This window comes from Cotesia glomerata, linkage group LG3 (genome assembly GCF_020080835.1).
Source record: "Cotesia glomerata isolate CgM1 linkage group LG3, MPM_Cglom_v2.3, whole genome shotgun sequence".
NCBI classification, from domain to species: Eukaryota; Metazoa; Arthropoda; class Insecta; order Hymenoptera; family Braconidae; genus Cotesia; species Cotesia glomerata.
In genome coordinates, this window is record NC_058160.1 from 20,241,221 (window position 1) to 20,267,620 (window position 26,400).

The following is a 26,400-nucleotide window of genomic DNA, read 5'->3' on the forward strand; positions in this document are numbered from 1 at the left end:
ACTACTATTTAATTACAATCAGTATAATTTACAATTTTTTTAATTCAACTTATTTACACAAATAGTATTATATCATGTCTTATTTTATTTATTTAACAATGCACGTTCCCCTTTGTTAGTGTAAGATAAACAATTGACTAGATTATTTAAATAATATTAGTTTATAATAACATTTATAATTATTATAACAACTATAAAGTATTAATTAAACGAATCGCAAATTGATGTTGATCTGACAACAAAATTTGGATTTTGAATTGACAGACTTTCTTCTCGAGAAAAAAAAAGCAATTTGTTTGAAAAGTAACTATACCTGAACCGATTTTAACGTTTGAATATAGAATTTATTAAAATGCCAGAAGTTAGTTAAGAAATGTGAAAAAAACAATCACAATTAAAAAATTTAAAAAAAAATAATGAAGCATCTCGAAAATTATTGACAAGTTATTTCTTAACTAATTTTTGGTATTCTCAGTTCTAAACTAAAATATCAAAATTGATTCAGCTACACTTTCCAAACAAGCTATTTTTTTCTTCGCCTCTAGTACTAAATTTTAGTTATTGAGATAACTATACAAAATTTCTAGATTATTAAATTTCAAAAAATAATTTTTACATTGATGAATTGCATGAATTAAAAATAAATTTAAGTAGATCTTGTGGCACGAACCATGTCACCAAGTAACCTTTCAACACTGACTTCACCAACTGTTGGTTTGAATAAAAGTTCTTCTAACGTTCCCCGACAAAGTGCACGCACAGGGGATAATAATAACAGCAAACGACCAACCCTACCGGCGCCTCGCTCTCCCAAAACTGTTACCGTCTGTTCCTGAAGAGTCAATACCCTAGCTGCGTCACCAAGTCCTCGAGATTCTGCCAATAATTTAGTTTATTAAAAATTATTATTTCCTGTAATTTCATAGAACAATTTAATGTAAGATACATATAGTAAACAACCCACCTCCTTTAAAGAGAGCTATTGCTTTCAAGCATGCATACTCTGAATGATCAACGCGTAAAATTGTAAAACGCGTCAATAATTCACGAAGTCGTTTTAATTCATCTGCAAGAATTTGTTTTCTCTCTGTTGGAAGAATCAATGGTACTAATATTGATTCGTCGATAGAAAAATTCCACTGTGCAGCTGTAAGAACGAATAATTCGCTCCACGATTCTTCTAATAAAATTGCTTGATCCCTATATGATAACTAAAATTTTTAGTTGTAATAAATTATGAATAATTTTTTTAAAGGTTGGTTTTAAATAATAATTATGATTGTTACAATACAACGTTAACTTACTTCTAAAAAAGACGGAATACTTCTTGCCCATTTTACAGCTAAAAAAAGTAATCTTGCTGCTGATTCATAAACATTTTCTGTCAACAACAATGACTGATTAGAAATTCCATAGTCTGATAATGATGGATTCGATATTGAAGGTGGTATTGTAGGTACATTCATATGATCTATAATAAAAATTACACATTGTATATTAGTTTAAATTATTTTTTATAAACGATTTATAACAATTAAATGTAGGTTCTTTTAATTTAAAAGATTTGAAATGGTGATTCTTATTTGAAGTCTAATAAAACATGTCTGATTTATTTTTAGTTCACTTTATTACTCAATTGGCAATTACTGCTTGAGCATGTGTTAAAAAAAAATTTTTTTTTTTATCATTCCCTTAGTACTTAGCCCTATTTCCGCAGTAGTAAGTCATTTTACCTTTAAGATACTTATCGATCTTACTCCCTCATAAAATTTTAACTTATAATTTCCGATTGCGTTTATATCACGAATAATCATTAGATAATGGCTTCCTCTTTAGAATATTTTATTATACTCTTAAACAAAAAATTTATAATATGACATAGATTTTGAAGAAAAAATTTTATCATTGATTTAAAAAGAAATCTTTCGGATTGATTTTATCATTTTTATTTTAATTAATATAAATTCTTTTTAAAACTTACAATTTTACACCTACTAAAAATTTTTTTTCGACTTGAGTAAATTACTCGGTTCTATAAGAACTTTTCTGCTTGATTCAAAACAATAAATTTCTTCAAAATAATTTAATAGTTCAATAATTTTTTTTTTTTTTTTTCATTGAATCAAGTGAACTTTTCATTAAAGTAATAATTTTATGATTAACTTTGAATTTATACCTTTTTGTTCGCATCTTTGAACGACAGTTCTCGCTTCTTCTGAACTTGTAACTTCGTCTTCCTTAGCAGCAGCCACAGTTAAAGGTTCTGCAATAGGTCGTGGCAAAAAGTGTGCTATTCAATGTGAAATATACGTATTTTTTACACAACTATTGAGAGCTAGTTTTTTTTTCATTTGAAAGTAAAAAAAAAAAAACAAAAACAGGAAAAAGAAGAAGAAACGTAGTAACTTACCGACACCGGGACTAAAAGTTGGTACACTAGGCTTGAACGGAAAGAGCGTTGGATATAAAAGCGGATGGTAGGGGTTGCTTGCAGTGTGATAGACATGAGAGATTCCTGGATAGATCGCCGAGGGTACTCTTCTCGCGGCGGAAACCAACGACGATGTACTTCTCGGTGCTCTTTCATGTTGTACCGCTGAAAATGACACTTAAATTTTTCTCTCACCCACAAATCACGTTTTTAAATCTATGTGTAACATTCTTATCTAAACTTCATTCGATGTAATATTTGTCACATACGGTAGATTTTATGACATCCTTTTCGAAATATTTTTCTATTTTTTTTAATTTTTAACTTCTTGTTAACTGGTAAACTAATGAATTACATAATCTAACAAAACTCTATTACATAAAAAAGTGTCTAATATCGCAAACTCAAAAAAAATTAGTTGATTCGTTCAAAATAAGGTAAAGTACCTAGTAGTTGAACAAGTTTCAAAGTAAAACGTATTTGACCCTACTTTTAATATATATAGATGTAATTATTAGTTCAAATGAGTGATTTTCATAAAAATATAAACAATTTTAAATTGATTGAAGCGCAAAATAACAAAGATAATTGAATATTTATATTTTGACGTTTTTAAGATAGACTATGAAAGGAGTAGTAGTTAAACAATGAATTCTGATCAGCCGCAGTAGTTGAACTAATAAAATATATGACAATAGGCACACCAAAAATTTTCAATGCTTTATTGAAACATCAGAAGAATTATAACATATTATTGAATACTATTAAAAATAATACTATGAATATTTAATATTTTCATTTAAAAATGAGAAATATTTGTATTTAATTTTTTAATTACATTTTTTATGAATGACGAAGCAAATTTTCAATTATAAATCAAAAAAACTAAATTCAAAACGTTCAATAATTTTTAACTACACTAATTTTTAGCTATAAAACTTATTTAATTTGCAGTAATTAATACAAATCACAATATTGATCACTAGTCTATAAACCTATTAGAGATTAGAGAGTTGTTAAAATTATACGGCTCCGGCTTGTTCAAGTTCTGGGTACCGCTTTGAAAATTTGGAGGTATAGTCAGACGCTAAAATTTAATATAAAAATTATAGTTTATGTCTTTGCAAAAAATATTTATTATTTAAAAAAGACTATTTTATTGGGTGGTACAATTTTTTTTACTTAAAATGATGATATGCCGTTTTTTTCACTGATTGTTCGGTTTACGGTTCAGTACATTTTTCATGAAAAAATAGCATTTATCGGCTATTCTCGAAATGTCAATTTTTAAGTTAACAAAAATGTAATTGATTTGATTTATTATTGAAAAAACTTACAGAAATCAATAATTGTATCATTGAATAATTATAACATGTGCATATTACTTATAATAAATATACGGATTTTGTATTACAACAATTCGAAAAGTCTGTTCAAGTATTGGTCCCATTTTTATAAGTGTTCAAGTACTGAGTACTTTACCTTAGTTTAATAAAAAAAATAATTTTTATTATTAAAAAATTATGAAAAAAAAATTTTTATCATTTAGACATATACATTTTTTTATATATTTATAAAAACTTTGTAAAAGCTTTCAAATCAGAAAGTCGTGGAATTGTTTACCTTCGAATAAGGTGAAACCTCCAATCATTGATACTCTATATTAAGAAAAATTTTTTTTTATAAATAAACGATCTAAAACAATCAACGATATTAGATATTTATAATTGCAATATAATAATTGTTAATTTTAAATAATGGATGTCTATAATGAGTACTTAAAATTTGAGCTGCATCTCATATTTTGTAGACTGCTTTAAATTACTGGAAATTGTTCCAATTAATATACCATCTAGAATACACAGAACAAAGCTGTTATTTCGCCCGAAAGTATCGCGGACAAATTTCACTCAATCCTCTCCCCTGTACAGGCTGATTGCTATTTGCAACCAAATAGACCAAAACGAGAATTGTAAGGTAGACATTCTTGCTTATAATCAGCCACTGACTTTAGGTGTGTTGACTTCCATGATAACTCAGTACCGCTAGGCATTTATTAAGCCAGTATAATTTTATTTTTTTCTTTTTTTTAAGTTGAACTTAGGGATGCACTGTGTGTGATCAATCATAGTCTAACGATCTTAAATGAGCTATGTATATGTATAACATTTAATTAATTATTGTGTAAAGTTTTAGACTCAATTCTTAATTCTTATTAGCTTGCATAAAATCTCCATTTATTGGTTAGCACTTTCAAGCTAAATTGTAATACAGGAATAGCTATCTACAATATTGTTAATGAATTAATCAATTAATCTGCATTTATTTTCTCTTGTTTTCACTCTACCCTATGTAATATTCAATATACTACTGTTCATATGTAAAAATGTATGTATTAATGACCCTGTTATTGGCCTTTTGGCTGTTGGGTCTGTATTAAATAAATAAATAAATAAATATTGAGAGCTTGACAGCGTCGTAACTTTTTGTTTTTAGCTAGACTAGTTCGTTTTGTCAGGTTATCAAGGTGTATTCCGATGATTAATTTTATCCGTTGAAATTAATTATTTAATTTAAAAAACTATCATCAAAAACTAGAAGACTAATTAATCTAATAATGTTTAAAAAAATTTATGAATTTTAATTCTAGATGTTTTGAAAAAATTGTAGTCCTTCCCTGAATAAAAAAAAGTATTGAGACAAAGAAAAAAGTATTGAAAAGTATTGGATTGACTAGAAAACCAATACTTTTCAATACTTTTTTCTTTGTCTCAATACTTTTTTTTTATCAGGGTTGCCATGTCAACAGTTGATGCTTTTACTTTATATTTTGGATTAAAATCAACGTGTTCATTTGTTCCGCAACTAAGCGAGTTCTATAATCCGAGTACAATTATCGATTTTGCAAATGTTTAATAATGAAAAATTATCTACTTTCTAAGAACTCAAAAATGTCATAGGTTATTAGTTATTAGTATTTTTTTCCAAGCTAGAAAAACCTATAAATGTATGGAAAAAATTATCTTTAAGCTCACCAAGTTTTTAAATTGAAAAATTTATTAAAATAAATTACAAAAATATATATAAAACTCAAATTAACAGTTGAAATATTTTTGAATTGCCTTTTTATAAAGAAAGATATTTTTTCAGTAAATATGAATAAACTTAAAAAAATGAGAAAGTAGTTGTTTCAAGAATTATGAATGTTTGTAATGACCGTACATTAAGTAATAGAATCTGTAGAGTCCCTACTATCCCGTTAATTGATATCTCGGATACAATCAAGTGTTTAGATTATCACCCTTACGGACCAAGTGAAGAGACTAAGGATATTTACAAAGCACTGTGAACGTCAGCATGCTCGTGACACTCTATCAAGTGAGTTTGAAATCATCTATGACTCAAGTTTCATGTAGAAAAAGCTTTGTTGTTCCCTTTTCTATTATACATATGTCAATATATGTATTTTTTTTTTTTTTTTCGCTAAGTGCTCTGCGCTTCTGGTTTTTTGTGTGCCTTTCGGTGCGATGTATTCAATGTAAATATAATGTCTATGTGAGTGTTACGAAAATTAAAAATAGACCACTTTTGATCATAGCATAACTTAGTAATAATGGATCTATATAACAAGAAATTATGTTCTTAACCTGATGAATAACAAAAATAATGGTAATTATTCATTTAAAAATGATTGAAAATTAGTTCATTTAAAATTTTGAGTAATAAGTGATGAAAAATTTATAGCGTTTTAATTCAAAGAAATCAATAGTAAACGGATAGTCTTTTTTTTACTCAGTTTTGATACCTAATCTCATTATTGTTTTGTTTAAAACTTCTAAGCATAAAGTAACAATAACAATTAAAATAATATGTTTAAAGATAAACTATTTTTCATTCAAAATAAAAATGCATAACACAGACAATTGGCACATATCTTACGAACGATTAACTGATTTGAATGAAGCTTGCGACATTTGACGTTAATTTTTTTTTTTTTTAATTAGAGGAACAATTTAAACTGAGGAACAAAAAATTTTTTCAAAATATAAATAAAATTGTTTTAATATTTTACATTAAAGTACCCTGATTAAGAAATCTAATTTGAAATGATTTAAATGCATCGGATTTGAATACTATATAGATATACAATTAACATGAAGGTAATCATTTGAAATCATCTTTTTGTATCAGAGTAACTAGGTTTAAAAATTCACTTTGAAATTGGAAAATTAAATTTTATTATCTTAACAAGATGCTACTTAAATTCAATTTTGTGAACATAAAAATAAAATTCTTTCAATAAAAGATATCGCTAAGTTATTTTTAATTACGATCAAAACCACAAAAATATAACAAGGCTCGTAAAAGGCAGCAAGCTTATTTTACTTGTAACATTAAGCATGTATGGATAACAGAAAGACTCTAATTAAACTTAAATTTATTTAATCACCTGTAATTTGAAACATACCATCTCGTTTCATGTTCACTTCAAGACATTTAGCAAATCTACAAGCTTGGCATTGATTTCTTCTTGAGACATCAACAATACATTGACCGTTTTCTTTGCAAACATAATCTAAATTTCTGTAATGTAATACAAAAGCATATTTTTTACTATAACCATATTAGTGTTAACAGTTAAACAATTAATGTTATAAATATATTATTATAGAATAAATTAAATTTGCTTAATTATATTGAATAGTTGCATATTTTATTCTTTCCAAATAAATAGTTCCAAATAGTTCAATATTAACTTTATTTAATGTAACCATAAAATTAAAATGAAATTAAAATATGAATTGAAAAAAAATATGTTTAATACCTCTAAAATGCCAGAAAAAAATATATTTATGTAAAAAATATAATCGAAATTTTATTTATGTAACTTATTGGCATTAAATGTTTCTATAAAAATTATAATTACCTGGCATACCTGCGAATTGACCGTTTAAAAAAGCCTCGACAACCATCACAGCTTGACACACCATAATGTTTTCCCGACGCTTTGTCTCCACAAACTTTGCAAAGTGCCGAGTCCCTGTTATGTTCTTCCATCACTCCTTAATCTGTGAATATATAGGTTGATATCGATTTTGTATATATTTTTTTTTTTTATTTATCATTCTCGTTACAAAAAAAAATTCTATAGAGGTGCGTTTAGCACCTGTGCATAGAACGAGTACATATTAAATTATAACAATTATTTTTCTTATGAACATGTAGGACAAAGAATATTAAAATTTTGGACAAAATACTGAGACGCTTTTTGACCAAGTAATTTTTGAACAAAAAAACATTAAACTTGGCAGGAGTATGTTAATAATAGTCCTTCGTAAATTGATTCTTCTATTTTTAAATTTAATCATTGAAAAAAAATAATAAAATGATAAATAAATAGAGTTCGCTCGTAAAACTGCCTTATCTCCGGGCCCATCATATATTCAAGTAAATAAACTTTACTATAAAGAAATTACTCATAAACTTACAACCAATATAATCTTTGAGATTGATTTAATTTTTTGTTTAATCTTTACTTTAGTTTAGATTACTTATAAGACAGAACTATTAAAATGCAACTAGGTTTGAATAGAAAACTAATTATCAACAAAAAATTTCATTTACTATAGTAAATAAACTGTAGTTTAATTTTTTTGAACATTGTTGGGAGTATTGACAGTCAGCCTGATAATCTTTAGTGCATTTTTATTATTCTTCAGTGTTTCAAATAAACAATCCGATATATTCAATTGGCATTTGTTATCACTAGTCCAAACTGAGTTACCGACATCAGACTGTATTACATGCTCTTATCAATAATGACTTATGTATAGTAAATAGTAATAATAATAATACCTAATACACTGTAAACTAAAAAAATATCAGCCTAGCAAGTTTAACTGAGCAAAATTTTACTTTATTTAAAATGAATTTTATAAATTTTATAAATAATATTATTGTAGAAATTATTTTAATATCATGATTTTCAACTAATTATCTATTTTTATCCATTCTCTCAGTTTTTTGTTTATTAGTTTCTTCTTATCATTCAAAGTTTTCATCTCAGATGGTAATTTATTAAAATATTTCAATGCTACATAGTAAGCACATTGTGTGTAAATTTTTTTACTTATCTTTGGGAGAAACAGTTGCTTGTATCTTGTACAAGTTATTTTATCATCATAGAGATTTATACAATCTTGATAATAGAAAGATAATGCAGTGGTAATGAAAGTTTTTCTAATCCCAAGGGGAGGGTGGTTAACATTAGGTACACATAATTTACTCAGTAATCTATTTTGAATATTTGAGATAATTTTAATTGACTTATCATATGCACCACCCCAGGCTATAATATCATAATTTATTATGCTTTCGAGTAATCCATGATAGATTATTTTCAAAGTTTGTGAATTAAGAATTCCTCTCAGTTTGTAAAATACAAAAGTGAAATGTTTAAGCTTTTTAAATAATTCCAAGGCATGGTTGTCCTATCTCATATGATTATCAAAGTGTATACCAAGATATTTACAATGTTCAACTTTTTTCAACAGCTTATTATTAATATGTACTTCGAACTCAATTGGGTAACTCTATCTTTATAACTGCCAAAAGTTATAAAAGTATGAAAATGAAGTTAGCTGATATTTCAACATTTTTAGAAATTTTTTATTGAAAAAATTTCAATTAAACAATTAAAAAAAAAATTTTACATGTAAAAAACTTGAAAAACTATAAGTGCAATTTCTTAGAAATATCTTTTTAGTTATAATTTAAGTAAAAAAAAAAAATCAAAAATTTTTAGACGTCTGCTAACTTCAGTGTCATTATAAAAGTAGACTTATCTATATTGAGAGAGAGTTGATTCTCTTTAAGCCACAAGTCATTGCTAATACATAAATTAAAAATGTATTCTAGTGGAGTACTTATATCTTTAGAAATAGTTTTAAGAACTTTACTGTTAATCCCGTCGACACTTCCTACTTTATTTTTCATATCTCGTATAGTAATTTCAATTTCTTTTTGGTTCGTTGGTAGTAAAAAGAGACTATAATTTACATGTGGGCTGTTTTTCTCTATATTACAATCAATAACATTAATATTTCTAGCTAAATTAACACCTATATCAGCAAAAAAATCATTGAAAATATATTAAATAAAAATTAAATTCAAGTTTAAGAATACCAAAAATAAAAACAAATACATTGTTATTATTCTTTTTTTTTTTTTACATAAAATGAAAGGAAAAAAAAAGTAGAAGAAGTGAAGGCAAGAGTTTATAAAAGTTCGCTGTATTGTAGTTTTTGTTAATTTCCATTATATTAATTCCCTTAGTTCAGTGAGTTCAATGATGTGATCCTCAATGATTTAAATGAAGAAAAAAAGCATTTCCAATTACACTTTAGTAAAAGCATTTTAATATTGAAAATATTGATAAATCAATATGGATTCACTGAATATATAACAAGTTTAATTAAAAAACAAAAATTTTTCGGCATTTGAAGACTAAAAAAAATTAATTCTCGGAAACTCATTGTCAACCCTGTCTTCCTTCTATATAAGATTCAGGTAATAAAAAAAAAACGATAAAAAACAATTTTATAAGTTTTTAATTCAAAGTTTTCATAGTTTTTTTTTTTCTTTTTCGTATGCTATAGAATCCGTCTGCTCAATAGACTAAATTTATAATGTTACAATTGTGTTCGTAGTTCTATAGACCAGTATACATAGTTACCATACAATCAAATTATACCATACCATAAGCTACTACTTGATTATTAACAAAGATAATCGCTTGTTCATATGCTTCGCTACACAATTGTTCAGTGAATATAAACATCGATTGGTCTATACGAATGTTGATCGATTCGCTTACAATTATTGTTATTAGATTCTAGTTTATTCCGATTGTCAGTGATGTGTCAAACTATTCTACGCTTTATTAAATATCATTAAATGTATAACCATCATTCTTTCTTGTCTATAGATAGACTTACAATGCAAAAAGGTCTAACAAATAAAGAAATAATCTTTCATAAAATAAAATTATTAAGAAAGATAATTTTAAACCCCCATAGAAAAAATATACATATATGTTTAACATATTTAAAAATATATAAAAATTAATATCCAGACATAAGTACATACGGAAATCATATTTATTTTTTTCATATGTTGGATTTATCCGTTTATATATTTATAGAAAAAAAAAAAAAATCATCGAAAGCCAGCTAACAATAACGCTCGTGCAAAAAAAATTAGTCTCATTACAAATTTCATTCTAGAATTAATATTTCAAAATAAATGTGGCTTTGTGATAAATTTATTAAAAAGTCATTTTAACCTGAGTTGAAAAAATTAACTCAAATAGACTTAACAGCTATAAAAAAAAAAAAAAAAAAAAAAAAAAAAATTTAAGCTTATCTAAATTCATTTTTTCAACTCGGGAATTTTCTTACTAGATAGATAGATATGAGTTTTATTTGTATCACATTCATGTGTTTTACAAAGCTTTGATACTCAAAATATCTTTAAATTTATTTATTAAATTAAATATTAAATATTAAATATTAAATAATTATTTTTAAGCAAAAATCGACATTATTCACTTTTTCCTTACACATTATAATTACAATTCTCCTTATTTTTATTATACAAATATTAGGTATTAGTCTTTGGTAACAAATCAAATTTAAAAAAAAAAAAAAAATTTTTTTCTTTTGCCTGTCCAGCTTTTTTTGTTAATTTCCTAATACACTAATGTTTTATTTTTAACTCTACACACATTTAAGTTTATTGCTCTATTTTCTTTTTGTATCACAAACGCATGCTCTAGCGTTTCATCTTCCTTTTTACAAATTCTGCATTTCCAGTCCTCTAGTCCGGGTTTCCCCGCTCTTGTCAAATTACCTGATGAGTCTCGCCCACACTTCTTTCATCCCCCCACAGGCTTCTTTTTCATTCCAATATTCATTTTCATCTTCCAATAAAATTTCTTTATATAATTCATTATAATTTGATTTGTTTATCTTTTCAGTCTCAGCTTCTCTCATTTTTGCTCTATAGTATTCTAGTCCAGTCTTAATTTTTTCTTCTATTTCTTCTATCTCCGCTCTGTCGAATATCATTTTTATTATCTCTTCGCATTTCATTTCTTCTGCCAAACACTTCATTTTTTTACCCCATTTCGTCGGGTATTTATTTAGAATTCCTCTTATCTCTTCTCTCATGCATATTTTCGGCCATCTTCTCTCTTCCATTTTTGTTATTTCTATAATATATCTCCAAAATCTTTCAACAACTACCCAGCTAATCTCTTCCTCTCCTCTTTCTTTTCTTATTATATATTTAGAAGTATTTCTTGCAACGCTGATCTGTCCAGTTTATTTTGTAGTACCTCTATTTTTTTCACTTTCTCACACCCCCATGTCTCCACTCCATATAGGCAACTTGCTCTAACTAGTGTGCTATACAGGTACCTGCGATCTCTCATATTGTTTCTTTCTGTTCTTTTTATTAGTCCCCACGTTGCATTTGCTACTCTGTTTGCTTTATTCTTCATCTCCGTCATATGTTTCTCCGCACTATTTTTTGTTGTAAATATATATCCAAGGTATTTAAATTCATTTACGACTTCTAGCTTCTCCTTCTTGTAATACCAGTTTTTCTCTAAATTTTTCCCTCCGTTTCTGAAAATCATGATCTTAGTTTTCACCGCGTTTACTTTTAATTTATATTTGTCCACGTATTTTTCAATTTCTTTTATCATTTCTCTCATGCCATCCGCTGTATTTGCTACTGCCGCTCCGTCATCCGCGTATTTTGCCATAAATATTTTTTCTTTTCCTATTACCGTTCCTCCGATTTTCTTCCTCACTATCTCATCCTCCATATCATCGATGAATATGTTAAACAATACCGCGCTTAAAGCACACCCTTGCCTGACACCTTGATTTATACCAAATTCCTTCGTCTTCGCTCCCTCTATTATTATTTCGCTTGTCGTATTTTCATAGATCACTTTTATCATTTTATGCATTTTCCCTCTTATTTCTAATTTCCACAACTTTTCCAATAGTATTCTTCTATCCACCGTGTCGAAGGCCTGTCTCAGGTCAATAAAACATACAAACAATTTTTCTTTTTTTTTTCAATTGGTTATTAATTAGCGCATTAAGCATAAACACATGGTCTCTAGTTCCTCTTCCCTTTCTAAAGCCAGCTTTTGGCTCTCTTTTATCTTTCCTTCTCTGTCAGTCCACTGCATTATTCTCTCCGCCATCATTGCTGTGAGAATTTTATATCCAATGTCCAGCAAAGATATCCCTCTGTAATTCTCCGCGTTATTCACATCTCCTGCCTTATAAATTGGTATTATCCTTGCTTTCTCCCACCCTTCCTGTAACTTGCCCTCTTCCCACATTTTATTAATTATTTCTCTAATCTTATCCAGCACATTTTCTTACTATAATGTATAAAAGTTAATGTTCTTTGCGGAAATAATATCATAAGGATGAACTTTCTGCAGAAAAAAAAACATTTTTTACTACACTGAAAAAATAATTAACTTGAATCAAGAGAAAAATTCTTGATCCAAGTAAAATATATTTAAGTTAACAAAAATTTCTTAGTTTAAAAATTTTTACATTCAAATAAAAAAAATGAAGTTCTTCAAATTTATTGACTTGACAAGTAAATTTTTTTTGCTGTGTAGGTTATTTTTACATTTATTTTACTAATACTTCAATATTAATTTTGCACTATTTTGGTAATAATCTCCATTAAACATTATGAATTGATTTCATTCATTGCCTAAAAATTTCCGTCGTTAAACAAAACATAAATTATCTTTCCTTTCGACCGGAGAAAAAAAAATTACTGAAATTTGACTCGCTGCTTTTTTTTTTATCAATTTTTTTTTAAATCATAACAAACATTTTCGTGATAAGATTTCCATTGTGGTTCATATAAAAAATTGCTATTACGTTTTCGGCGAAAATAAATATAAAATCCATATGTCTGGATTTAATTTTTTTTTATGTTAGCCTATATGTCTTCATGTGTGTTAAACGCATATATTTTTTCCGAGGGGGAATTGCTATCGCATCATTTAAAATTAAAATTTTAATACGTACAGTAGATAAAGCTTGAAGTACAAATACTGTACAATGACAATCTATGCAACTTTGTGAATTTTTACACGATTATCATGACCACAACGGCGCATGAAATCACGTTAAGTACATGATATACAACACTTGAAGGCTGATAGCCGCCCTTGAATTCTCTTTCCTCCAACCCGAAGTGACTTTTCTTTTACTTACACTCCCTCACTCACTCTTTCAACTTGATATCACTCTACTATTAAACTATTTGGACGACCCTCGCACGTGCACTCGCCCTCAAGGCGTTCCTGATATCCGTTCGCCCTCGCACGCGCTAATAAAAGCTCCCGGAAGGCCTTTTCCACCTGTAGTTTTCTCAAGCTTAATAATGCAAACACCGAACCAGTCTAAGGGGTAACTGCGGTGAAAGAGTACGTCGACTATCAACCACATAACACATCAACTGAAGTGTTTATGTCTTCCAACTCCGAAAGCTGAAAGCAAAAAGGGTATAAACCCCCACTCGCAACAACTATCACCGCTGGTCATGAATGGTTCTTTTTTTCCTGCTATTTGCTACACCCCTCTTTGTATTCGTGTTCAGAAAACCCTTTCTCGTTCCGATTTTATGTGATTGGACGACAGGCCAATTAAAATTAAACTTTTAGCTACGGCTGCACACATACATGTTACCTTGCAAAGTAGCCTTGAAATTTTCAGCGTCTTTGTCTTTAAGCTCAAGAAGCTTTAGTCTATTATTTTACGGTGTTGAGCTTTAAATATCAGTTGAAGCGTTTAATGCATGAGTTTTCTAAGCTCAAAAATAAATTTTTAATACTAAAATAAATTGTGATTGTTACTGAATGATATCTCATGCACGAACAAATTATCTGATTAGATTGTTTGTTTGTTGCAGGAAAAAGAGTTTATCATTTATTATAAATAATTAAATTCTGGGAATAGTTACCGTATCATGTTAAAAAGTAGAAATGTTGACAATTTTTGAGAATTTCATTTTTATAATGAGAAAACTGACCAATTTAAAAATAAATTAAAAGAATAATTCGTAAATTTGAATATTTGCATAATCTTAATCTTAATAAAAGAATTTAGAAAAAAAGAAAATCAATTCTAGAGAAACAAAGACCAGTTTTCTTCAAAAGAATTTTTTTGATTTAATACTAGCAACTTGCAGTCATAATGTGACTGCCGAAAATCAAAAATTATAATTTTATTAAATTATATTAAAATAAAAAATGAACTTTGGATCAGTTATTTTTCGATAGTTTTTATTTTTGAATAGATATAATTTTAGGGACAAACTCAACAAATTTTTTAAATAATTCAATTATCAATTACTTGATCAAAAATTTTATGAAATGAGCTTGAACAATCGAAAACACAATCTTCTGACTAACACGAAATATTATGCTGTCATATAAATAATAATTAAACTATCAAAATGAGTTTAAATAAATAAAACATAAAATAATTAACAATTTCTTTCACAATAAATCTATTATTTAAAATTTTTTTTCGTTTACTTTATTTTTATATCTTTTGATATTAAGTCAATTTCGATTAATTGAAATTTAACAATCAACGAAATTTACGAATTACAAAAAAATAAAAACAAAAATCATCCAGTACTAAATGCTAATTTATTTATATTTGCTCCAGAAATTTAACATATTAAATCAACTATCGCCAACCAACACATGAAACCATGAAAGGCTACAATTCAGATAAAGATCTTACCGATGATTTTTGTTTCAGATTTTTTTCAAAATTATTGAGATTTTTTTTTTCTATTGAAAACAAAAATATACAAAAATAATGATTTTAGAAGATAGTCAAAATTTTTCCGACTTTTCTCCATACTTGTCAAAATTTTTCTTAAAAACATTTTTAAGACGACAACTACCTAAACGAAAAAGAATTACGCCATACATCCTTGAATGCATTAAAAAATCCACCTCTTGAATCATGAATAATGGTCCTAAGTATGATAGTACGATATCTTTAAAACGAATCAACCGATTGAGATGAACGACTCAGATTGGTTCGGCCGTTTGCAATTGATACGCTTGTATCAACGAAAACCATTTAACTTTTATTTATATAGATAGAAATAAATAAATAAGAAATGATTTAATTTATACAAGAGATATTTATATACAAATACACTAGAAAATACACAATAGAAAAAATAATTCAATTTAAGAAGTTTTCCCTAAAATCAAGTGTATTTTTCATTCAGTGCAGTTCTATCCAATCATTAAGAAATCAACACAACATCATATTATGATAAATAAAATTCTCTTTCAAATAAAAATTATCATCATAAATATGTAATTAGAGTATGTAAAGAATTAATTTGTATTGATAAATAATATTCAATATAAAAATCTTGAAAGATTTAAACAGGTGTTAAATAATTATAAGGCAAGAGTAAATCCAGCAGGTGGGCATAAAAAGTCAACCAAGATACCGTCAACCCCTAAGTATGTATATGAAAAAACCCCCTGTATTTAAGGTTAAAGTAACCCCGACTACAATTATGTCGGCCGAATAATTTAACCCCGTTCGCGATGTCAACAAATACATACAACAAGTACGTGTGTATACTATAATTGTACATACGACGGGGCTGATACTCTGTGACATATGTTACGTTCGAGAAATCGAAACCCAGGGGTGTTGGATCGAGTGGAAAAGTCGAGGGTGAAACATGACGGCACGATAAAACAAATTATCCAACAGTCAAACCTATTTTTTTCTCATTAAATCATACTTTAGTTATCGCTGTCTGTCATTTATTTATATCTATTTACTCTACAAATTATTTTAACTTGTTTATTTCATTTTCATTTCATATCATGTAATGATATTTGATTGCTTTTTAAATACTTGACTTCCATTTCTCTCTCTAATCTCACTATTAATTAAATGCATGTAAATTATATAATACAATAACAGATAATCGGAGAGATATAAAAGACATCTTTCAATAATGAAAATAATAGTGGTAATAGCAGGGATTTCCGTCGCACGAATTTTGATGATCATTTTCGTCACGTTTGCTAGATATTAAAAATAGGTTTAATGTTATTTCAATGACTTTTCGATAGTTTACAAACACAAGGTGTGTTGAAAAGAAAAAGCCCGCATAAAAAATCAAGTCATCTTTGTACACACGACCCTTGGGATGTACTTATATGCTAATTTTTATTTTTTTCGATGTCACGTCACGTGGCCTTTTCACACTATTTTACTAATCGCTTAAAAATAAAAGTGAGCTGTAACCACAATATAATTATCTTTTCATGATCCAATGTGAATTCAAGTATATTATTTTGACGAAAGTTGTTCAATACTGAATTACATAATTTATTGACGATGTCAATCATTTTCTTCCCCATATGACTTGTTTTTTCTAATATTAACCGAGAAAATATTGGTGTAAAGATAAATTTAATAAATTCATATTTACAGAAAAAAATAACAGTTTGTTTATATTCAAAATAAATTTTTAGATGTTCGCTAAACTAACAGTACATGAGTGTTCTAATATAAGTTTTATTTGTTTTTATTAGAACCTTTCCCATGAAACCTATATAAACATATCCTTTCAATTTTTCTTATTGTCTAGAAAATAAAATGAATCAAAATAAAAAATTTTTAAATACCAAGTTTAGTTGAGTACTTAATAGATTTTAAATTTGTTTCTTTTTTTACGCAAGTATGTATAGTTTTAATACCAAACAAAAATATTTTTAATAAGATTTTCAAGCCTTTTTCGGTCAACCTACTAGTAGTTTCATATTATTCGAGTATGCGAGTAGAAATTAAATATTTTTGGTAACCCGGACAACCTTTGTCCTTTCCGTGCAGATCTCTGTAATACCATATCTACTTTATAGTGACTGGAAATGTTGTAAGCATCTGTTCTGATGTTAAATGTTAGTTAAATTAAAAATTAATTCAAAATTAAGAGCAACTTAGAAAAAAAAATAAGGGTCTGAACCAAGCCAAGACTTGAATCCAAGACTTAAATCCTTGAGATCCAGGTTCGACCCTCTCTGTTACATAATGTCAATTTTGGAGTTCATTAAGTTAAAAAATTTGCTTTATTCTTTTTTTTATGAAAATTTTTAAAGCAGTGGTTCAATTAATGAACAATGAAAATAAAAAAAATAAAATTTATTTTTCTAAAAACAATCGAACCACCCTTCTATGCGACCATCTTCTTTTTATTTGTACAGTAAACTTTATCCAAAATGTTCTTTTAACTCTTTGCTGAGACAGTCCTAAATTATTGAAAATTTACTGCAAATAATTCGCATTGTATATGCAAACACAACTTAAATACACATTATGAAAATAAGACAGATCTTTATTTTTTCAGTCTTCTATATATCATGGAACATCATTCAAAAGTTATTGTTAATAAAAATTCAAATAAATTGGAGTTTTTTCTTTCCGACGACTCGAAATCAAGTGAGCAGAATAAGAACGAAAAAAAAAAGTTCTTCGCGATCCTTATTCTGCTCAGACTATTCATTGATATTTTCACTTGAAGGTATAGCAATTTTATTGTTGTCAATTGATTTTACATTTAAAGATCTACAGTAGTACAAACAATTAAGGAAAAACATGAATAATAACGAACTTTTATGGAAAATTATTGATTTTCATAGTGGAGAGTTAAAAATCTTATTTCTCTATAGAATTTTTATTTAATTTGAAGACTTCTCATAATTATCTGTCATAAATAGAAACGTTTTAAATTTATTGAAATTCGTAGCCACAATGAGCCACAATCTAGGCGATCAAAGCGTGTAAAAAATGTGCTTTTAATTCGATGCATGATAACAACATTCCTATTTATCTAGTGCATCAAAATTTTAGAAATATATTTTATTTTATCGTTTCACTCAAGTGAACGATATGATATTATTTGCTCGTTCTGTCTTTCATTTAAACTCCTTTCCTAAATTTCCGTTTATCTTAAAATTATAAATGTTATATATTACTCGCAACTTATGCTCGATTTGCACGTACACAAAAGTAATGTATATACGTCAGTGGTTGCGTGACAGTCAAACATATAATTGACTTTATTCTATGTAACATATGACTCAGAACGTTTCAACCTCTACTATGAATACTATATATGTTTCAATACAACTTTATAACCTTTTTTACAAAAAATTTAAATGTTTCGAGGATATCTATAACATTAAAAAATTTTCTATTTGAATAAACTAATCATAAGTCTTAATTTATAAAAATTTACAAGTTGAATGCTTGTCGGATGATTAATTAATAGTTATGAACATTTAATCTGTTTAGCATAAAGTAATTTTTCATTACATGAATGCATGTTTGCATCCTGATAGAAATCAACGTAACATATGCAAACGATTGTTATATTATGACTTATGACATATGTGCTAGTACAATACAGTGATATTATAATAATGATTGGGGGACCATAATACGAGACTATAATTATGTGGTTCGAACGGTGGAAAAGTGTTTTACAGGTGTGTAAATTTACAGTACGTCAATCACAAACCGCATAAGCGTGCGTTATGTTATATAGATCATGCTGCTATATGTTTAAAGTTAAATATATAATATTCCGATAAACTGTAGTTGGGTATTTTCATAAAATTTTATGATTCATATTTATTATAATATTGATACCAATTGAACTTAAATTTTGATGGTTGATTTTTGAAAAATAATTGTACTTTGGATTGGAAATATTTTCATTGATAACTTCTTAAATGTTTTATCTAGAAGGCAAATCCACTCCCAAACCAAAAGCGTTATTTTAACACACATCAAGTATGTACTATGTTTTGACGCCATAAGCGAACTGTAGAGTTTAACATACCATAAAACTTGTAAAAAGTGACTATAAAAAAAGTATAGTTCATTTACGGCGTTAAACATGGAACACACGGCATGTGTGTTAAAACAATACACTTAGGTTTTGCAGTGGAGCAATAAAAATATGTATGCGCCCATGATAGAAAACTATCTCAAGAAAATTTTATTTCTTTCAAAGAAATCGTTCTATTGTTTTGATAAGTATATCCAATCTTTTTTTTTTTTTTAAGTTTCTCTGATTTTTTATGAAAACGAGCTCAGCCATAAATAAGTTTAGAGTCATACTTAAGCCAATGATAAACTAGCTTCTATAACTAAAATTAAAAAATGACTTATTATTTTCGAGAGAAATAGAAATATAAATAAGTAATTAACTTACGTCAAGAGAAAAAAAAAATCTAAAATCAAGAAAATCATTTAAAAAAATTTCTTTGTCTTGAATCAAGTAGTAAATTTCTTGGATCAAAAAAAATTTTTTGAGTTAAATAAATTTAACTCAAAAATATTTTTCTAGGTTTAAGATTTTTTCTCTTGAATCAAAATTAATTTTTACATCAGTATGTAATTTTCTTTCTGGAGCTTAAAAAAAATGCGTCGCTACTTTTATTGGGCTTTTTGATCGTAAAGCCTATGACGTAGGGTCTTCATAAAGGAAAAATTAAAAAAAATAGAAATTAAATAAAGTAGACATTTCTGATCAACTTTAAAATAACCGGAAGAGGAAAAGATTTTCTCTATTAGTTTTAAGATTCATAAAAAGTTACAGGAAATCTATAAAATTGAAAATTGAATGAAATTCCCTCAGATTCCATAAGCTTAAAGTCGACTTTTAACGTTATGAAACATTGACATCTGCAATTATACTCTATTATAATGCGATATACATTATGCGAATGAAAATATTTTAAACTGTAGATAGCTTTTGACATCCATCGCGCATGATGCATGACTCCAGAAGGTTTAAAAGAAAATCAATTTGTTGAACAACCATAAACTCATTGGTTAAGATTTTTCATAAATCCTTACAAGAAATGAAGGAATATTTTTTGTCTTAAATTTAAAAAAAGAAAAAAAATTCTAATTAAACAGCTTAATGTGATTGATATTTTTGATAAAGTGTTCTGTTAATATTTGAAAATGAAAAAAAATATTATTTAACAACTCGAGGAATATTGTGTTCATGTTTCGCATCAAATTTTAGACAAAATTTTTTGATAAAATTACATAGTTCTTGATAGTGAGTTGAAACTAAAATCTCCAATAACTTTTGAACCAATCAATTTATAAAAAAATTATAAGAATCCTTTTTTTTAGAACGTTCGATTTCCTACAAAAATACTCTATCGATATGTCTTTATGATTTTTTGGTTGGCGAGTTACAAAAATCAAAAGAAGAAAAAATAATTTTTCTTATGTTATTCTTTTGGAAAATCTATAAGTGCAATGTCGAGCATCTTAATATTAAAATTAAGAGCTCATCTTTTCACAGGCTCATTTTTATATCTAAACAAAGCTTTTAAACCTGTTAATAAAAAACAGGATCTCCTATTTTTGTTTTTTTTTCAACCACCCTAATATATATATTACTGTACTGTACTTATATATTCACTTATAAATACATTATATATATAACTATAGTGTTCTGCAAAATACGTACATTTGAATATAATATTGTGGAATTAAACTTAAACAATTGTACGATTTTGTCCTTCATCTATTTATCAGTACATCAATTATACCTATGACACAATATTTTTAATTATTACATATTAAGGCTATATACTCTAACAGAAAATTATCCAACAGCTTATGGTATTAATCGATAATTGTAGTAGACTAGAAATTGTAGTGAGGAATGCCGAAGAATTAGTGAGGGGCAAGTTTGGCTTACCTAACTTAGGCAAGCCTAATTTGCGCCTTCTTAAATCCACGTTAGGCAAAATGAAGATTGGCATGCCAAATTTGCATGTAATTTGGGACATCTATGGCAAGCCGAACTTCGGCGAACCTTTGGAATGCCTGACTAGCTGGAAGTAACGATAACCAAAGATTTGTCGAAGTTTGGCTTGCCATAAATGTCCCTAATTACCTTTGAGTTTGGTAAACTGAACTTTCGTAAGCCTTTGGATTTTATAATTTCCTGCAAGTTAGGTATTCCAAACATTCGCCAAACTTCGTCTTACCATAGATGGCCCCAATTACTTTTAAGTTTGGCAAACCGAACTTCCGTAGACCTTTGGATTTTATAATTTCCTGCAAGTTAGGCATTCCAAACGTTTGACGAACTTCGGCGTTTCTTGCCAAAGTACTCTAAAACGGAGTGGGAGAAGATATTTGGCTTCAAGTCTTTCCAAGGTTAAGCCTTTTAGTCCTATACATATAAAAGTGTGTATTTATGAGAGTATTTGTGTATTGTACATATAAACATGGTGTCTCATGTACCCGACTAGAAATTTCAAGGAGGCATATGCCGAAGAACCACTTCGGGGCAAGTTTGGCTTGTCTAACTTAGGCTTGCCTAGGTTGTACCTCATAAAAACTAAGGTAGGCAGAACGAAATGTTTGGCTTGCCATATTTGAACGTAACTAGGAAAGTTTCATGGATTCCTTAAGTCTGATATATCATGGGAACGCCGAACTGGTTTCAAGTAACTATAACCTGAGTTTTGCTAGTTTGGAGCGAACTTGGCTTTCTGAACTTAGGCTAGCCCAATTCGAATCTTATTTGTTTTAAATCAGGTAAGCCGAACATTGGTTGTGCTTATAAGTATATTGAAGTAAGAGGTCGCTCATCATCGACGTAGCGTCGCGGTATGGTATAGGGCCCTCGTGCGTCGGGTACCATGTTCGAGTCTTGCGTTCGACATGTACGATTTTTAATAATTAATAATTACTAATTATAATTACTATTAAGGCGAGTGTGAAGTAAAGTTAAGTGTTATGTGTGATTAGTGTATCTAACTCCTCCATCATCTCCTTCTCCCTTGACTTATCAAATCTACCAATCAACAAAACCTCTTCACATTAAAAAAAGCTGCAAAAAACAAAAAAAAAATAAAATTAAATAATAAAAATAATATTAAATAAAAGCAACAAAAAATTTGATTTTTTTTTTTATTCATGAAATATTTAAAAAATTTAGTCCTAAATTTAATATTTATACTTAAAATAGTAAAATAAGATAAAAAAATAAGCATTTGTTATTATTAATTTTCGCTTGATAATAAAAAAGCTAAAAATCAAGAAAGAATTAGATTTGGATTCTTCGTTGCGAATTTGGTTTCCAAACTGCAACCTAATCAGGAAGCCAAGTTAGGCTGAGCTTTGCAACTGCGTTACATCCCAAACTTCGGCCTGGTTTGGATGCCTCACTTACTGCAATTCGGCATGACTTACTTGCGCCAAATCACTGCCTCACTGAAATTTCTAGTCGGGAAGTTACAGTTGTTATATGGCCTTTAGGTATTACATAATTCACCGAGCTTATTGGCCTAATAACAGTTAAAACTAAAGTTAAAAGGTTTTAGCGTATAGTTCGTAACTTATAATTATTGTTTTATGAATTAATAAAACTAATTTTGTTTTTCAATACTTATTTCACTCAATTCTTTAACTTAAAGATTTAGTTTATAACAACTACTCTGTAAAAAGTTTGCATAGTGATTTGTGGAGTGAATGCTAAGTGGATGATATTTAATTGATTCAATCCTACCCGGAGTGAATTCTTTGTTTGTTTTTATTGAGTTATAATAAAAAGAAATAATAATTATTGGTTTAAAAATGATAAAATGCGCATTTCGAGGTTTTTACTTTTTTCCTAAGTTTTGTATAGACAATAAATTTTAATTTTCAAAGAAAATTTGCTATAAAATTTTTTTATAATTTTTAAAGTTGCGTTTTTTTTTTTTGATAAATTCTCTCTATCATAATTTATTTAAGAAATCCTAAAAATTGTCATGTCAGATAATTCCATTAACATTACAGTATTTAATTTTATTTAATTAAACGTATAGTATTGTTAATAAATCATTATTTTTTACTTTTTACGGTAGAATTTATCAATAAGACTTGAAAAATAATCTATATGAAAATTTGAATGTTTCAAAAAGGTAAGATATTTTAGAAAAAAATATTTGATAATTACAAATTCAAATTTTTAATAAATTGTATGGAATATTTTTTAATAGTTTGCCATATGAAATTCGTTTCAGTTAATTAAGATTTATTTTAGTCTAAAAACTCCGTACTCCGATTTTCAATGGGATTAAAATCCATACTCACTCCGAATTCACTCCTTATTTTTTAAATTATATGAGTAATTAAGACTAACCTATACTTGAAACTTTGTAAGATAACTCGGGACACAATTTCAGAGACAAAAAATAAAATATTCTCTAAAATATTTAATAACTGTCAAAAAACACAAGGACTAATGTTTAAAATTTTTAGTTGCAAAAGAATTCTTCTTTAAGTTTATTTAGAGAAATTGCTTAATCGATATCTTAATTTAAGTAATTAAATTTTATATCAATTCGTGAATATTAAACATATGTTTCCTGAAAGGATTATTCCTAGATACATAATAAATAATAAAAAATAATTATTAATATTATTGATGAATAGTAATGAAAGTGAGATCAAAAGATGATGGCATTGAAAATATTTATTAAGATCAATTTATTTAGACAATGTTATTTGAATAAATTAAATAAAATCAAATTAAAAAAAAAATTCTCGTAAAAAAAAAAAAAAAAAAAAAAACATTACAAACCATTATCATTACTAATCTTAATCGTATATTAACAATCCCCACATCTATAATTATTTCTTATTTTTTAATTAACAGTGCAAGCAATTAAAAATAACAATTATAAGAACGAAAAAATAACTTACTTGAATATTTAGAATCTGAATTATTTCTACCTGAACTATAGCACACAAAAAAAGTTATTATAGATATGAATAATCTCGCACAACTCAATAGATCAACTAATTCACAAAAACTTATGTAGTGATCTATGATTCGTAATTTTGAACTTCCGTCATAGAGACCTGGAAGGTGATCTTGATGTGATCATTGAAACCAAGGGTTGTATGTCATTTCTATCCATTGGCTAGAATTCATCAGAACTTTCGCGTACGGAGTGAAAGAGCGAGAATTTTGATTGGCCATTGGGCGGAGCGTCAAAAGCACCCTCTTAGAGAGCTCGCATTGGCGATCGCGCTCCCCTCTCGGATATCGATAGGGGTTGAAATGGTATAAGCATGTCTTGACTGACGGACAAGCTACCTCAGAACCACCAAAGTCAACTTGATATCATTTTGCGTGTCAATAACCACCACTACCTATTCATCTTTCAGTTTGTTTTTTTTTTATTTTTCTGAGACAAATTATACCGTATATTTAATAAACACATTTTGTTGATCTATAATTTCAAACATGTTTCAATGATTTATTTATTATTCTACCAGGATCATTAACGTGATTTTATTAATATTTAATACTGGGATCTTTTCATTATTAATTGAAGAACAATGATCATTAACAGAAAATTTTATTAAAAAATAAAAATTTTTCTTCTCGATATATGTCTGACAGAAAATTGCCTCACTCCTGTTAAGTAAATTTTTAAAGTTAGCTAAAAAAACAATAGAATTTTAATTTTTTAAGTAAAAAATTAACTTTTAACGGTATAGTCGGAATACATGATATATGTTTATGATTTCAATTGATTGTCAACGTTAAGTTTTTTACTCTTATATAAAACAATTATCAATCTTAAATAGAAAAAAAATCATACATGCTTTCTCATTAAGTTGAATAAAGCAAAAAAGTTTTTGAATTACACAGTAAAAAATTCTTTCGTCATTGCGTTGAAAAATTTTGTGTTAAACATTCAGCACTTTTTATATTAATTCTCTTAAATCAACACAAAAAAATTTTCTAAAAAAGTGAAGTTCGGTAGAATTTTTCAGAAAACGAAAGTATTAAATTTTATGTTAAAAACAAAATGCAAAGAATGTATAACTCAAAAAATCTATTTTTATCATTTCAAAATGTTTAAGAACTATGAAATTATCGTTGAAAAATTTTGAATATCTTTTTCTGCCCTCCGTGTAGAAAGTGGCAACAATAGTATATCGACGGTACTTTGGTAAAACCTCGTATCTCTCATTTAAAATACATAGAAGATACGAGGTTTAACCAAAGTACCGTCGATATATACTTCGGCCAGTAAAAAAAAAAAGTCTTAGATCACAGCATCAATTACATGTGATCTGAGACTTTTATTATTTTACTGGCCTAGGTATGTAATATACTATTAATCACAATAAATTTCCTTGATTCAAGTATAATTGCAACTCCCCACTATCGAATTTTATAATTAAAAAAAATTGTGAAGTTATTCCGATTTTCGAAAATTGAGATCTCATCAGATATTTTAGTATTATAGACATGCATACAAATAATATGAGTAATTCATTTTATCATTGCTCTTATCTATATTATTAAGAGAATAAGCGAAATTTTGTGGCCAGTGTATTTATATGATAAAATGGGTTTTTATGGTTAAATTTGGTATCGTTGGAAAAGTTTTGACCTGGAGTTGTGCCTTTTTAAGGTTTCATATCATTCTCACCAATAGTTAATTTATGATGATAAGTATTTAGGCTGCATTCGTAAATGCTCTATCTCTAGATATATAGTTAAGAAATGACCCTGTATTTTGTGAACTATTGACGTTGTTAAAGATATAAGCTCATCTCGATGTTACAGTCATCAAGACCTTTCATTTAAGTACCCACATCAATTTTTCATATATATGTATATGTGAAAAATATATCATAATGCATGTGGGTACTCACATGAAAGCTCTTGATGAGTGTAACATCGGGATGAGATTATATTTTTAAAAACGTCAATAGTTAAAAAAGTACAGTGTAATTTAAACAAAAGTTATT

The 26,400-nt window shown here is 27.5% G+C and overlaps 1 protein-coding gene across 6 annotated transcripts; it reads right to left on the reverse strand.

Annotated features, from left to right (window-relative positions):
- Window positions 1-106: 106 nt before the first annotated feature.
- LOC123261602 (protein dissatisfaction-like) lies at window positions 107-24,502 on the reverse strand. Of its 6 annotated transcripts, none has more exons than XM_044723291.1 (8): window positions 24,331-24,502; window positions 7,368-7,500; window positions 6,900-7,015; window positions 2,411-2,596; window positions 2,177-2,290; window positions 1,305-1,471; window positions 965-1,211; window positions 107-876 (listed from the first exon to the last, which is right to left on the reverse strand). In XM_044723291.1, exons 2-8 carry the CDS (start codon window positions 7,487-7,489, stop codon window positions 647-649), a joined length of 1,182 nt encoding a protein of 393 aa, XP_044579226.1. In that variant the 5' UTR covers window positions 7,490-7,500; window positions 24,331-24,502; the 3' UTR covers window positions 107-646. The 6 variants fall into 6 exon arrangements, with proteins under 6 accessions (XP_044579226.1, XP_044579224.1, XP_044579225.1 ...); XM_044723289.1 differs by having other exon boundaries at window positions 6,882-7,015; XM_044723290.1 differs by having other exon boundaries at window positions 7,359-7,500.
- Window positions 24,503-26,400: the final 1,898 nt, after the last annotated feature.